At 45.5% G+C, this 16,741-nt stretch overlaps 3 protein-coding genes across 3 annotated transcripts; all 3 read left to right on the forward strand.

Annotated features, from left to right (window-relative positions):
• Positions 1-483: 483 nt before the first annotated feature.
• Positions 484-1,784, forward strand: DEU56DRAFT_898666 (uncharacterized protein; the record flags this gene model as incomplete). Its single annotated transcript, XM_041356469.1, has 8 exons — positions 484-607; positions 661-771; positions 812-919; positions 1,080-1,352; positions 1,386-1,420; positions 1,485-1,533; positions 1,621-1,633; positions 1,733-1,784. 8 exons carry the CDS (start codon positions 484-486, stop codon positions 1,782-1,784), a joined length of 765 nt encoding a protein of 254 aa, XP_041212850.1.
• A 3,101-nt stretch (positions 1,785-4,885) lies between these two features.
• On the forward strand, positions 4,886-5,695 carry DEU56DRAFT_908408 (uncharacterized protein; the record flags this gene model as incomplete). The annotated part of the gene is made up of 4 exons (XM_041356997.1): positions 4,886-4,996; positions 5,043-5,219; positions 5,267-5,338; positions 5,384-5,695. 4 exons carry the CDS (start codon positions 4,886-4,888, stop codon positions 5,693-5,695), a joined length of 672 nt encoding a protein of 223 aa, XP_041212851.1.
• Positions 5,696-13,093: 7,398 nt separating this feature from the next.
• Positions 13,094-13,887, forward strand: DEU56DRAFT_752446 (uncharacterized protein; the record flags this gene model as incomplete). Its single annotated transcript, XM_041349637.1, has 4 exons — positions 13,094-13,246; positions 13,341-13,432; positions 13,473-13,576; positions 13,766-13,887. 4 exons carry the CDS (start codon positions 13,094-13,096, stop codon positions 13,885-13,887), a joined length of 471 nt encoding a protein of 156 aa, XP_041212852.1.
• Positions 13,888-16,741: the final 2,854 nt, after the last annotated feature.

Genomic DNA, 16,741 nt, shown 5'->3' on the forward strand with positions numbered 1-16,741 from the left:
AGTCGAAGTTCCGTGGCAAGATCATGCACTGCAACGATACTTGCTATCGCATCACCTCTCCACTCCTCATCTTACCTGCATTCTGTGTCCACGTACAATTGCTTGACGGGCAGAGCGGTAGCAGCAATCTTCGTCTTGCTGTCCTCTTTTTCATTCTTCTTCTCCATGAAACATCTCGCAACTTTGCTTGAAGGCAGTTCTTTCCTATGTCGTATCTGTAATGCCCATATTCATAACATAAGTGGGCTAGATGTCATGCAATGTTACATGTGAGTAGGTTCGTAAGCCTTACCACGCCACGGCAGGATAACCTATCTCGCCTCCATTCTCCTATCTTTTTTTCGTATTCGCATCCCGAGTCCCGTTCCTCTTTGGTAGGCGGTACTCAGATAGTATAACCGCTGATAGGCTGTCGGGGTCCCAAGTCCTCCAAAGTCGATATTGAGAACTCGGCGCGTGACACAACAGCGGTGATATTTGGACATGACGAAGGCGCATGCAGCTGAGGGTATTGGTACCAGTACATGTGAGGATGAAGACGCGAGATATGAGAAGGGTGCTGCTGAGATAGCTCAGAAGCGGGAAGCCTGGCATGGGATTGTGGTTAGTACTCCTCCTATTTAAGTACGAGTTGTAGTTTCAGACGGACCAGATAAGCAGCTGGACTCGAGTTCTCCGCATCGTGTAGCGGTGTCGTGCTCGAGATCTCCGTAGTCGCATTGTGGACTTGGGACATCAATCCGGAGGGTGTCTGTAATGTATCGATCGAAAGTAAGTGTACTCTAGACTGAGCTAGACAAACCTCAACAAGTGTGTAAAGCACGGTATCACTTGAGGCGCATGTCAGAATGCGAGACTCGTCAGTATAATAATGACGGGACAGCTGCAGACAAAACACGTGCTAAAACGAAGTTCGTGTGTATGTCATCACGTGTGAAAAGCATTTATTTCAGTAGACATTTCGCGCGATTTCAACGGTTTTGGAGGCCATGTCCGGAGTTCACAGCTGGGGCTCAAGTTGCACTGTTGTATGAAACGAGCTTGTACAATTTGAAAAATACGGCAAACTCGGGTTTCAGGCTCAGTGCTTAGCTATCGTTCAATCGTTCAATCATTCAATCAAGCTATTCTTCAAAATCAGAACGGCAAAGTCTCCTTCAAGTTCATGGAAAAGCTTCGGGCATCATTCGACGAACAGAAGGACTCAGTGGCTAACTCTACACCAGCTATTTCAGTAACCGCGGGTACCTCTTCGTCAAGCAACAACACAACTGACCCTCAATTACGAGGAAGGGACGCGCAGCGGCCAACCTGGGTTCCAAAGTCATTAACAGACTTGAATCCGATTATGTGTACAAACGCACACTTGACAACAGTTGGGTAAGATGAATACGATGGTCACTCCAAACTTGTGAAGGCCGTGAGTCGTGCCACTCTCTCGGATTAAGGCTACCGCTGCATGCCACTGACTATTGTATCATCAGGCGAAAGCCATTGCTATCGTGTCGCTTCCCACAGCGCTCGTTACCACAGGTGCACACAACCAGCCATATGAGGGTTCCGAACACTTGTCGTCCCGTCTTAGCTCCTTCTAGCTAGACTTTTCTCTGGATATTGCAGTGCATAATGATAGGTTCGTATAACCTTTAACCCGGTCACAACTTGAATGGCTCTCACGATTTCGGGTTTTTCCTGATGTCAGTGCAGTGACATCGTGACATCATTATTATAGGCACGACGATCCGAGGGCCGAGGCAGATAGCCAGAAGGTGCGCATAAGGTGAGTGATGCTAAGGACCAGAACAAACATTATGCGTTGATATCTGTGGGAACTGAATCGATATATCCGTAGCAAGCATTTATCTGGAGAATGGCACCAAGACGAGAAAAATTCTTTACGGCGTTCAAAAACAAAAACATTCCATCTTGTCAGACTCAGACTCTTTTGCAGCTTCACAACCAACATCCCCTCAATCAAGGAACTCTGAATTGCGTTCCCCTGCCTACTTGGCCTCATGCAAAAATACTTCCTTCGGCCATTCAATGCAGGAACGGATATCGCTATGCTCATTTCGGTGATAAAAGTGCTGGGTGGTGGTATATCTAGTACTCACACCATCTTCATACATCCACCAACTTCGCCGCTCCCTCACACCCATCCTCTAGCATTATGATTCATACGACTCTAGTCTCAAATGATCCCAGTTTCTGGCCGGACATTAATATCTGGCGTATTTCCAGCTATTTGTATGGTCTGTAGAGAGCCAGTCGGACAATCACGGTGCCTCTCGATCTAACGTTTTGCAGTTGTCGCTTCTGCTGGGGTCATATACGATTGGAGTGAGCAAGATCATTTCGAGATTGGCTCACGTTCTTATGGTTTCTGCAGCCCTGACTATCGGACAAGAGGTAGGTTGATGCCATTGTCGTACAATCTATCTCACTCAGAATGGTTTACATAGGTTGAACTCATTTGGGTGAGCAGAGTCATACGTCATAAGAACAACATGAAAATGCAACGAATTTTCTTTAGAGGCAACGCTGGTCACTCATGACCGCTCTGTATCTGAGTGTACGTAGCTTGCGTTGTAAGTGTGGTCGGCAAGTCAGGCTGACTTTACGATATCCTAGGCCCGCTATCTTGGGATATCATACGCTGTGTATGTTTGGAATGCTAATCGATCGGCACTGCACTAATCAATAATCTCCCACAACAAGCATCCAGACTCTAGGTATGGCTCCTCATATTCATTGTTGCTGTCTTCTGACCGGCAGCATACAGGGGCTGTTCCGACAATACCGCTGACAGATTTAGTGAGTATTCTGAGCCAATGCTTTCCATTCCCATCTTAATCAACTGCACTCCAATGCAGGGGTGAGTCTGATTCTTGACCAGCTGGTGCAATATCATGACTTCCACAGCTGTGAGTTTCTTTTGATTGTGTGATCCTCCGAGGCTGATCACCATCTGGATTTGTCAGGCCTCATTTTATCCGTCGCTCAACTTTGGGTGGCTGTCGTCGTGCGATCAATACTGGGCGGTAAGTTACCCAGCTGCAATCCATCAGCGATATTGTCTTGACCGAAACATCACTCAAGTCATCATTGTCACTCGGTTACACGCCATGTATCAACAATCCAGAAAGGTGCTGATATTTCTTGTTGTAATATTGTTGGCTGTCAACGTCACCGACGTAGTAGTCAACGTAATAAATACAAGGAATATGTCAGCAGGTAAGCTTGATTATGGATGAAAGACTTACTACGTGCACCAGGCTTATTGATGAATACCAGAGGAGCTCATTCTCTCTGGCACCTACGAGTGCTACTACGCAGGAGATTTCCAACTTTTGGTTTCCATTAATTGGATAATCAATACTACATGGGAGGTCCTCGCACTATGTCTCGCACTATGGATTGCTGTAAAACACTTCCGTGAATTGAGACGACAGTCGGCAGGAGGGATTATCGGGGACGGCTTCACAGTATTGATAACATCTCATGTGGTTTACTTTGTGAGGTGAGCTCGCAATGCCAATGTGGCTTTCTTCTTCCGCTGAAGTTCTGCACCTAGCTTTGTTCTTGATTCTTGCTTCACGATCGGCGGAGACTTGTCCCCAACGTTATCAGGGGTATGTCATTCTGTTATTGACCTCTGCTTGCAACGGTTCATCATTTCTACAGAACCCATATTCCTTGGGATCCCAGATTTATTTTGGTTTCCTTGAAATTTTCGAGATCGTGCAGCTGTGTGTGCTGGGACCACGCTTGATCCTCAGCATTCGAGAATATTATGCCAAGCGCGAGGCCGAATCAGACCCAGCAAACGGCATGACTTCAATTGTTTTCCAAGAGCGCGTGCATGTATCGACTGGCAGCAGCGTGTAGGACGGGAAATGGTCAAGGCGATTACCACTGGTGGAGTGCTGCTGGTCAGGTGCTATGTGGGGAGCAGGGAGGATTTCTTTTGTTCTAAATTTCGTTGCTGCACCTATTTATTTAAGTTAGTTCTGTTCCGAAGATCTGATAGAGAAGCGGGTCTGGGCAAACCTCCCCGTACATTGTTGCGTCACTACGTTTTTGTGTAGTCCCTCAAGGACGATTTCCACAACTTACTTTGGCGAAGATAACTTTTCCAACACTATTTCCGGCTCATCACGGCTGAGTGCTGGCCACGGCGATGAACGAGTCGGTCATGGCGCAGATGTTTCAGTCATCAGGTAATTTTAGGAATTCTGTCGTGGTCTACAATGGTATTGATGGGTGAGTTAGGACATCAACGCACCTTGAACTTCAGTCGCAACCACTAAAGGGACTGATTGTCAGTTGCAATCCCGCCCAAGCGATTTTCGGTGCCGCCGACATGCCGCAATTTCCTTTTTTGCTCTCAGCGTGCCCCAGAGCGATCTAAACATTGCTTTGCTTTTTCAGACGAGTTTACTTCAATTAACTCAGCGTTGTTCCACGCCGAGGTACTATGTATTACTTACTGTTCGTACACGACTCCGATTGACATGTAGTCTAGGTTGTGTCTCTTAGCGAATAACTCACAGGTTCGGATTGCCGTGATGTGACGTACGTGCGAGCAGGGAATGCGGCGTCTAGTGGCATCACATGAGAATGCGACTTGTGAGTATCGCTGCACCAGTACTTTCATCCAGGTTTCTATGAATCCACATCCACATCGATATCAGTCTTCGATAACGTTCCCAACAGCCAATCGATAATGGGCGCTTCCGAACACGTGTAGAAGTCGCTGATGTAAATATCCTCCGGTGCACACTGCGGACATGCGGCAGATAGCTTTTTGCGTGCCGCATCAACTCTCCGTTCGCACCAAGATACCTCATAAGGCTCATACTCAGACGCCCTCCCAACTTACTCGATGAATGAAGACGATCCCCCTCGGAAGAAACCCTTGGAATGGCTGAAGAAAAGTCGTCCAGAACCTGCCGGTGATTTGGCAGAGGAGAGAGGCAGGAGGGCAGCTAATGATGTATGCACTTTCGTTTTTACAACTATATTGTTTCTGATGATTACAGAAGTCCTCTCTCTCGCCTTCAAGTAATGCATCTCGTGGACGATTCTCGCGGTTGGTTCCTAAGTTACTCCGCAGGGCGAACAACCGTTCTGCTCAAAGCGCTCGACAGTCTCCGAACCTTGATTCTACAACTGCAACTTTCAATGCACAGGATCTTCTACGCTCTCAGACAAGCCAGGTATGTGCAACTCTCGGTACGTTCTGTGTGTGATCTAACTACCATAGGATCCTTCATCACCCATAGCTTCCACTTCCGAACCGAATTTTGACCAGTCCTCCAATGCAGATGTTGCAAAGGTGAGTTCGAGCAGCCTTGTTTCTCACTTTCGATAACGTACCAAGGCCCATCATCAGGTCGAATCGCCGCCTGATATGAAGTGTGTGATGGAAAAGCTCGTGCATGCCCAAACAGGTGTCACAGGCATCAGCCCTATTCAAGAAATCGTTCAAAATATTGCTTCAGTGTCTGACAACCTACAAGCTGTTCCTGATATGATCAACACATTTTCCAAAATACTCGGACCATTGAAGACATTCAATTCCGTTGCTAATGGGCTTGCAGATGTATGCGTGTCTATTTCATTTTCGTACGCGACTAGGCAATGTCATGGGTACCCAGGCTATATTGTTAAAATTAAGCTTAACCATAGCTAATTAGAAATGTGATGGTTTTGTAAGTTTGTTTGTAGTCCACAGACCTACACAATTAAGCTTAATGGCTTCTGAGTCCCTTGGTGATTCTCAGGCTTCCAAGAAGTTCCAAGAATAGCACTACCACCGGAAAAATCACCAAATTGGGATATTCCAATAATCTCACTATTCCCACATACCTCCCTGGCTCTACTGCTTCACCAGAGCTTTGCCCTTGCTCACTCATGTATATAAGTAGTAGAATGGCATGTACATACATAAAATGATACAATAGACCGCTTTTTTCATTGTCTAAGAGCTTGTACAGTAGTCTACAGTGCTGACTACAATATGTGCATCCCAGGACTAAAACATATTCGCTTTTTTGCCCCTTTAGCAGGGGAGCTATTCTGACTGTAAATATCATATATTAGAGTGTTAATGAATATATTGCACCGCTTGTTTGAGCCTCTAAAGTGTCCTACATCAGTAGATATGTTAAATTCATACAAACCTCTCAAAAAACATAAACCAGTTCGCATTTTTTAGTGTTTAGGTATATAGACTGGTGAATATTATTTCTAACATCTATTCACTAGTATATACAATATATCAAGAGTATAGGTCAGTAGGATCAGCCCCTGGGGTTGTATGTATTTACATCCTCCTGGTGGTTCACCCCCTGAGAAAATTTTTCCTGCAGCTCCGGCCCTCCAGGATGGTATGTAGGCTGTTGCTATGAACATATAGAATATATTCATCATATAGATATACCAGAACAATGCCAGGATCCTTGTCTACAATCCAAAGTCACTTCCTGCCTACAATGTACCATATTTTCGCAATTTTGAGGTTTTTCACTACATTCTCACTACATAAACTATACAAGCTGTTTATATATCCCTCATGGTACATATATGAAGCCTTCCAAAGGCCATGATCAGGCAGAAATGTGTCAGAGTAATGATATCAATGATATAGGGGCAAACCCCACAATCATATAAATGTCACATTTCAACCCTGTCTAGGGCGAAGATTTCATTAAAAATATGTAGAATACATTGTAGACTACTTAAATATGCTATACTAATATATGTTGTGAAGGAAAAGGTGATGTGGAAGTGTTGTGGTCTCAATTTGTTGCATTATTATGGTCTGACCACCCATGCATAGACTGTTGGTGCACAGTACTTTTTCGATGTTTGGACTTTTTGACTTTCCCACGGCCTTTTTCTTATCTATTGCATTCCCCTGCTGTCAATTATTCATGGATCCTTCTGGTAGTCGAGGACTGTATTACCTGGTATATATTGTGTACCCCTTGATAGTCTGATCATAAAATTTCACTATATTCATGTCAGGGCATTCTTATCAGTGAGAATAGGAGATATGTCCTTGATATCATTACTCTGACACATTTCTACCTGATCATGGCCTTGGGAGGGCTTCATATATGTACCATAAGGGATATATAAATAGCTTGTATAGTTCATGTAGTGATAATGTAGTGAAAAACCTCAAAATTGCGAAAATATGGTACATTGTAGGCAGGAAGTGACTTTGGATTGTAGACAAGGATCCTGGCATTGTTCTGGTATATCTATATGATGAATATATTCTATATGTTCATAGCAACAGCCTACATACCATCCTGGAGGGCCGGAGCTGCAGGAAAAATTTTCTCAGGGGGTGAACCACCAGGAGGATGTAAATACATACAACCCCAGGGGCTGATCCTACTGACCTATACTCTTGATATATTGTATATACTAGTGAATAGATGTTAGAAATAATATTCACCAGTCTATATACCTAAACACTAAAAAATGCGAACTGGTTTATGTTTTTTGAGAGGTTTGTATGAATTTAACATATCTACTGATGTAGGACACTTTAGAGGCTCAAACAAGCGGTGCAATATATTCATTAACACTCTAATATATGATATTTACAGTCAGAATAGCTCCCCTGCTAAAGGGGCAAAAAAGCGAATATGTTTTAGTCCTGGGATTCACATATTGTAGTCAGCACTGTAGACTACTGTACAAGCTCTTAGACAATGAAAAAGCGGTCTATTGTATCATTTTATGTACATACATGCTTAGCTACAACTTAAATACAAGAGTGTGCAAGAGGAAAGGCTGTGGTGAAGCAAGTAGAGCCAGGGAGGTATGTGGGAATAGTGAGATTATTGGAATATCCCAATTTGGTGATTTTTCCGGTGGTAGTGCTGCTTTGGGGAGATCCAGATCTTTGGATCGTGCCTGTGTTGATAGTGCTGCTTTGGGGAGATCCAGATCTTTGGATCGTGCCTGTGTTGAGGACCTTAAGCTTCATGAAGCTTCACGTTGGTAGCTCAGAGACGAACTTACAAAAGGTACTGTGTGTTATTAGAAATGGTTAAGTATCACCCTGCCATGAACAGGTGGGGTACCAGCAACCCACGTGGGTCGTGGGTGTGGGTATCTCGTGGGTGTGGGTGGGGGTATGCACTTTGGGTACCCACACCCATACCCATACCCCTATGGTGGGTATGCACTGCGGGTACCCATACCCGTACCCCTATGGTGGGTATGTAAGCAAAATGTTATGTAATTTCCTATACTGTACCAAGTTCGAACCTTAACCTAAAGCACGATACCAATCAACAGAAGGATAGCCAACAACACTAACAGGCTACCATGCATTCAACAATTCTCAAAAACACTACTAAACGTATCACCAAACTTACAGATAAAGCAAAGGCAGCAGTGGACGAGAGGCTCGAAATCACATCCAAAAAAAGAAAGAACACTGATGGTAGCAACAGAACAATACACACACAGCCAAAGAAGGCCAAGTCAACCCAGGAACATGGCACTAACGGTGTCGAGGAAGCACTTCATAATGTCCCAGCATCAACCGAGCCTCATGGCAAAACCATTGAACAAGCCCCGCGTAAAGCCCTTCCAGCACTGAGCCGACGAGCAGCGGTCCACTCTGAAGATGAAGACGAAGTGTTGAATGACGAGGCAATTGTGATCAGTGATGAAGAAGAGACTGCCAAGGAGGAGCTCGGTGAGGGGCCAAGTTCGAGTTCTATGTATAAACTACCATTAGTCACTACAGAACGATTGATGAAGGAGTGGAACTCACCGATATATGCCTTTTTCGATCCCACACCCACCATCGAGATCATCGAGGGACGTCGTGCACATGGGTTCAAGTGCATGGCGAAGGGATGCAAGGTCCGTATTCGTCGGTTCCTCGATAAGAAAGATGCTCGCTCGACAGGTAACATGTGAAAGCATGTCAAGTCTTGCTGGGGGGATGAGGTTTTGCAGGCTTGTGATGAGGCGAAAAACGCGGAGGAAGTGCGAACCAAGATCGTCAAGAGTATCCTGCATAGCGGGTCAATTACGGCGTCATTTGAGCGTAAGGGAAAAGGAAAGGTCACGTACTCGCATAGGCAACATACTCGTACTGAAACCAAGTGGGTCCTCGAGCTTCATCTGCACATTAGCTAACAGACAATCTTGCAGGGCTGAATTGGTCCGTTGGGTAGCGGAGAGCCTGCGACCATTTGATATAGTCAAAGATAGAGGTTTTCAGTCATTGATGAAGACTGGGAGGCCCGAGTATTACATACCTTCTCCAAGGACAATCTCTCGTGATGTAAGACTGGTGTTTGCACGAACGCGCGAGCGAATTGCTAAGATGTTAGGAGTTAGTAAAGTCTTATTTAATTGAATCACAGAAAAAAAACTAAAACGACCTACCAGGAATACAAAGGGAAAATGAATTTTACTACGGATGCGTGGACCTCGGAGAACCACCGTGCGTTCGTCGCGTTCGCAGTACATCTCGAGTACGAAGGTATCCCCCTGAGTTTTCCGTTAGACATCATTGAAGTCGCCATGGTATGTTGATCACTTACATCGTGAACGGTCCATGTGTTGACCCACTGCTAGTCTCACACTGGAGAGCAGCTTGCAGCTGTCTTTGCAGATATGCTAAAAGAATTAGGAATATTAGAGAAGGTAATGTTTTAAAATAGTAGAAAAAACTTACATGCTGAAGCGTTGATAAATAGATGTTGAGCGTAACATGCGACAACGCATCGAACAATAACGTCATGGTCGACAAGCTTGCAATGTTGGTTCCCGAGTTCGCAGGAGAAGCGAGCCACACACGGTGTTTTTTGCACACCGTGAATCTTGTCGCAAAGTCCTTGATACGCGAGTTTGACGTATCGAAGAAAGACGCTGAACGTGCCTGGGATAATAATGCCGCCGAAGATGATGGGCTTATCGAGCTCAGTGCTGACATTGAGAGGGAGGACAGGGAGATGGTCGCACAGTATAACAAGTTGGAGGATGACCCGCAAGACAACAATGAGGGATGGGTGAATGAGGTGGCCTTGTTGCCAGAGGCCCAAGCTGCAGAGCTGCGAACAAATATTCGACCCGTTAAGTTAGTTCTTCTCAAGGTGCATTAGAATCGATACAAACTCACCTGCGAATTGACCACGACGTTGTGCAGTTGCGCAAACTCACGTACAAGCTCATACACTCCACAACGCTCCTCCTGCCTGCCTGGCACAAGATCCTCCTTGATCAGTCCATGTCGCCAACTAACATGCCCCGCGATGTCTCCACTCGTTGGAATTCCACATACGACATGTTGGAGTATGCCGTCTCGCATCGGAAAGCGATCGATGCTGTTACACAGCGAAGAGAGCTGGGTCTGCGAAAGTTCGAGCTTGCTGACAGTGAGTGGGAAATTGCCGGTCAACTTCGTGACGTCTTGAAGGTGTGTTATGACTTTGTTTACTAAGCAAACACAAACATGCTCACCGGCATCTAAGATTCTAAAGGATGCTACCCTCTTCTTCTCTCGTTAAACTCCTAATCTTGCAACTGTTATACCCGCAATGGATTTAATCGACACCCGGATGACCAAGTATTCTCGCGACACGAAATATTCTCCATCAATTCGCGCGGCAGTTCGACTCGCAAAGAAGACCTTGGACCGATACTATGAGCTGACCGATACATCAGAGGTCTACAGGATTGCCATGAGTAAGTTCTTCCGTCCCACTCAGTAGTTACCACATCCCTATGAACACTGACTATTCTTTAGTCCTGCACCCTCGTCATAAACTGGCTTATTTCAAGTCCGCCGGTTGGGAGCAAGATTGGATCAACACCGCAGAAACCCTGGTCCGTGACGAGTTTGAGCGGTGTGGGTGAGGAAATAGGAATGCAAACTCCGGAGAGTCACAAGAATATCTACCTCGAGAGGCGAGCTAGTAGAATCGTCCCTTAGGGGATGCTACTGAGTCAATCTCTCAAAATGATGAGAGGGATCAAGAGAAAGGCTCAAGTCGGAAGGTGCGCGAAGGCGCGCGGGAACGCGCGAGGCTGATGTGATGAACGCGCGGAAAGCGCGAGCCGTGCGGAAGGGTGCGGAAAGCGCGCGGTACGTGCGCGATGGGAGAAGAGTTGCAGAGGATCGTAGGAGCTCTCTTTGGATGAGGAACGAGACTTCACAAGACAAAGAAGATGATAGACAATGACAGCAATGATATTAGCGCTCTAAGCGCGAGTAGACAGGAAACTGATAGTGAGTCCAAGTAAGGGAAAAGTAAGTAAGTCCGAAATCCTCTGAGTCTTCTAGATATGTAGGTCGCTACGCGAGCTCTCAGGGTATTGAGACGTAAGGGAAGCGGATAGGCTGCGCGGAAGCGCGCAAGGAAGCGGATAAGTATGTAACACTATGTAAAAGACCCTGGATGTGGTCAGAGACGGAGATGACAGTGAGAGTACGCACCAACGGTACCGGATAGACAGGACAGGACATGGGAGGGTATGCCGAGGATAGCGCCGGTCTGCGGAAGGGCGCGGAAGGTTGCGTGCGTCGCGGAAGAGCGCGGAAGGTCGCGCGTGTTGCGCGCGACTCTATTGGACTGCGCATACATGAGGATAGTGATGAGGTCGATGTATATATCAGGGGATACGAGCCTGTAGGGATATTACTCCCTACATCGCCTTGAAGACATAGAGCAAGTGTTCTGGGTGGGTGATGAAGTCAAGGTGGTAGCTGGTGTATAGTTAGGTGTTCAAGGCCTAAGGGTCTGATCATGAATATTTCTTCTGTGGAAGCCTCTTGCACCTTATCAGTGGACATGTTGATTTTCGATGTTTTGCCACTTTTACTTTCCCACGCTCTATGACATGACTATTTTGCTTGCCATTCTATAGGGATTGGATGGATGATTCTACAAATTGAGAGCTATCATTATGGGTGTGTTAGACATGTATTCCAAGTGTCTGATCATCAAATGCCGACCTGTGGAAGACTATAGCCCCTTATCAGTGAAATTAGCCCCTTTCTACCAGATGCCAATATTTTGGCCTATATCTAACTGATCTTAGGGATATAAATCATGTAAATATGTACTAATGATGATATATGAACAGCTTGGACAAGTTCTGAACAGCTAAAGCAGTGAAAAACACCAAAAGTGCGAAAATGCATGTTTGGAGGTTTTGGTCTATGTACAAGGCCCCTGTGGGTATCCTGTGGTGCCAACTTAACTAAAATGCTCTTAAATATATTTAGGAATGGTCCCCATACTATCCTGGAGCTGCATTCCTGCAGGAAAATTTTTCTCAGGAAGTGAACCATCAGGAGAGGGTAGTCACATAGCACCACAAGGGCTTCACCTGCTGTCATGAGTTGCTGATACATTGTTCATAATGTTGAACTGATGCTGGGGACAGTATTTTCAACTACATCTAGCTATAAACTCAAAAATGTGAACCAATTCTGTATTTCATGCATATATGCTATACATGTTGATGTTGGGAGCTCCAGGGAACTCCAGAGGGTCAAACAAGTGGTGTAATTAGTTGATATACACTTCTAAACATGTTCTACACCTTCCAGAACACCCTCCCATCACAGGGGCAAAAATGCGAAAATGTTTTACATGTTGTTACCAGACATAGCAATTACAGACCTAGAGGAGGCATGTGGACAGAAATACACCAAAAAAGCGGTCTATTATGTTATATTATACATATATAACATATACTACCACTTAGATACAAGGGATAAGTGATTGTGGTGTAGTGGTGACAGGAATGACATGAGGAGGTTGATATTTTGAAGAGTTACCAAAATGGGTTATATTTTAGGTGGTGTAAATTAATTAATATTGTGGAGATTCTAAAAATGGGCGATGTTTTTGGTGTTGTGGGGTAATTCCCACGCTGTGGGGTTGAAAAATGCGGAAATGTGATGTGTGGGAATAGTGTGGAGAGGCCTAACATGAGAAGGCCAAAATAAAATATGTTGCCTGGAATGACAAATAGCTGAATTTCAAAAATACAAATAATATTTGAACTATATAATTAGGGGTGGGCTATCCCGTGTCACATGTATCAGGGTGCTGGGCTGGCCCAAGAACTATATAACCAGGGGTGGGCTATCCCGTATCAGGATGTTGGGCTGGCCCAGAAACTATATAACCAGGGGTGGGCTATCCCGCATCAGGATGCTGGGCTGGCCCAGAGACTATATAAACCAGTGGTGGGCTATCCCACATCATTTGTATCAGGGTGCTAGGCTATGCTGCATCACATCTATTAGGGTGCTGGGCTAGCCCTAGGGACTATATAACTAGAGATGGGCTAGCCCAGAGACTATGGACTATGTATCAGAGCATCAGGCGAAAGGCTATGGCTTTATATTATTTGTGACCCCTGACACCCCCAGGTCATTAAAAATAATAATGTGGCTTGAGATACTATCCCAGATGGGTCATGGGACAGACCAAATACACTGACCCAGCTGGCCCAGCCCTCCTGAGGATAGTATTTGGATGGCCCGGTTCGAAACTATCATGCACTGAGATCCCATGTAAAAACATACCCCTTAGGTGGGTTTTTAGGAGAGAATATATGTACCTAAGAGGTACTTTTACATGGGTGACTGAAGTGGTAATAGACAGGTTGTGCGCTTGCCGGGGCTACATATTGGACACCTGCTGGTGGAGGGAATGTTGACACTATTGTTTGTGTTGCTAATCTTGACACCATCTTGCGCCAGCAAGTTTCTTGCATTGGTACTGCCTCATTGGTGCATTCTTGGGATTGATGCAATGGGTTGGTTGCCACTCCACACGTGAAGCACTCCCTGGATCCCATTGGCAACATTCCTGGTTTCAGTAGATAAGGCCAGTTTGTGTTTGGCATCGCGGTGGGTCCATGTTGTCTCTGCCATTCTTGGATTTGTTGCGTGTATGCCTGCCATCCTGCTTCTGTATCAGGGTGTTGGGGCAATGCTGAGTATTGGGCTGCCAAATAGGCGTGATCCCCTGCGAACATGCCTCTCCCTCGCGTAGGTGTTTGTGGGTATCCTCGTCCCCCATAGAATAAATTCCCTCTTGCCATGGGTGTGGGTGATGTGAACAGATTGAATGGTGTTTGCTGCTGAGGTGTTTGCGGTGGAGGTTGGGTGGGATTTGCGATGGGTACCTGTCGAACGACCTGCTATTGCTGTTGTTGCTGCTGCTGCTGCTGGTAGGGCATCTGTGGGTATCTCTGAGGCAGTCGATATGGGGTCCAAGGTACTGCATTGGTTTGGGTGTTGTCTGAGGGGTAGGTGTTGACGCTTTCTTTGCTCCTCCTGCCTGTGCTTGAAGGCGATCTACGTCCTCCCTGAGTTTTCGTTCTGTGTCCAGACATTGTTTCGCTTGTTGTAACTGTGATGTCGACAATTGCCTTATGTTGCTAACAAAGTCGGGCCACAATGTGTACTGCTCAGTGAGTAAGTCCCTCAGGAATGCTGGAGTGCTTTCCAGCACCACGTCCAGTAAAAGACACCTCGTGTCACCAAATCCCTGCACTGTCCTTTCTATTTCCTTCACCCATTTCACATGCCCCCATTCTCATCCTCGATCTTTCTCAATCATCCTTCCTATGTCTTCCTCCTTAAGTATGATTGCTCATATACGGTCCTTTTGCTGCGCTAAGGTGAGTGTTACATGCACTGGCAGTGGCCAATGTTGTGCGAACACTGCTGAAAATGCAGACCACATCGCCTTGTCTGTCGTTGGGAGATTCTGCATCCAATCTATTTGTATGTCCTGCTGCTGACATTTGAGGTAGCCTTTCCATACATATTTGAGTTGTTCCTTGTGAACCTGAAATTGATGTTAGTAGTCATGGTGTGAAATGGCCTGCATGCTCTCGCTGACCAAACTGTACCTTTGCGTGCCCATTTCTCAAATGTCGAGGTGAGTCTAGTCTCCTGCTCATTTTGGTCCCAGTACTGTGCAGGATTTGCATCCCCACCGTGTTTCTTCAGGATATAGGCAGATATATCTGCAACTACCTCTTTCCGGTGGGGATTCTTGGAGGGATTGAGGACCACAGTTGCATATCTTACTCTTAGGATTAGCTTCAAGTTGTAGATTGGACACAAAAGAATGTACTCACCTCATAATGAAATGCCAGACATCCAGCTTCATTATAGCATCAGGGAAAATGACATTCACAGCACACAGACATGGCAGCAGTTGTTGGCAACAAATACTTCAGGTGGAGGGATATCAAGTGCCTCACACCGTGTCTTGAGGCCTTTGAGAAGCTCACTTATCTTGGCATTTGACTGGCTATGACAGAAGCACTGATGTAGTAATCAACCATCAGCTATCTCATTCAGTTTTCAAAAAATCACGCACCCAGCTCATGATCTCACTATTCTCCTTCATCAGACTTATAATCCCTCCCTTCAGGACCCTCGACTTCTGTTTCTCTCGGCTGGTTATGGTTGCTTTTGTAGCAGCACAGTGTGGGTACAACAAATGTGCTAAAGAGCAGAAAGTATTGGGTCTTGCTGCCTAGCTGCTATGTCAGGGGAAACAGTGTAAGACCCAGGGTTTCTGAACTAGGGAGAGCTCAAGCAGGGAGAGTGTGTGTGTGTGTTTGTGTGTGTGTGTGGATATGTGTGTGGATATCAAACATGACACTGCAGAAAATGAGACTAGAACTTGATATCAGAAGCAAACTAGTGAGCTAAGAAGCTACAACCAGAGAAGCTACTACTTAACCCTAGAAGGGGAGCTACCAGAATATGAACTGGTAAGAAGACAGTGCACTTCTCGTCTCGCTTCTGCATCACATATGTGAGGGCCTCAACACTCCGCCTCACTGCCAAATTGTTTTTGTCCCCTTTGGACTCAGGTTCATTGACTGTGTGCATGAACATAGAGGGTTCAACCTCCAAGACTACCTCCATTTCTGGTGTGGCACAGCAGTATAAGCCGGCCATTGCAGTCACCTTAGCTTGGCTAGCAGCAACACAATTAAGGTGGAACTTCATTGTCCCTTCTGAATGGCAGCATGGAATGTGGTTGCCGTTTGGCATGACAATGTAGTGGTAATGTGTGGAAGTCTCCTTTGTCAACTGCGCATCTGCTGCAGCTCCCAGCTCAGGTATTATACTGATAAAGGTACACATTTGCTTGAGGGGAACTATGTTACCTACTGGAGTACCATCCTCATGCTTAGCACACTTCAATACATGCATTTTAGCGGCAGGATGGACTGTGCCAACCTTTAGGCTATGTACATAGTGTTACACTGAAAGCGTAGACTCAGGTAAGAGCTTCGTACTAAGTCTTCAGCAGAGACAAAGATAATGTGAAGGTTCATGTATTGTCGTTTGTGTCAGTACTTGGTGACAAGAGTCATCAAGTAGAAACAAGGCTAATGATATTGATTGAGTATCAGACACTAAGACGAAGAGTCTTAAGTGAAGAAGATATACAAGAACGATCTTGCTCAAGGAAGGTCTATCAGAATATTGAGTAGATTCAAGTTAAGGACTACAGGACAGATGGATCGACTACTTATAGGTAAGAGATACTTCAGGGCAAGACTACTGAATCAATGATAAGGGTACAGGGTACAAGATAAGAGATAAGAGATAGGACAGTGATCAAGGATGCTATTTAAGAAGATGATGGAGACGTCATATGGTAGTACAAGGTGGGAGAAAAAGATAGGGGGTCCGGTCCAA

The sequence above is a fragment of the Suillus clintonianus genome (genome assembly GCF_016758775.1).
Source record: "Suillus clintonianus strain FC179 chromosome Unknown DEU56scaffold_9, whole genome shotgun sequence".
Taxonomy (NCBI): Eukaryota; Fungi; Basidiomycota; class Agaricomycetes; order Boletales; family Suillaceae; genus Suillus; species Suillus clintonianus.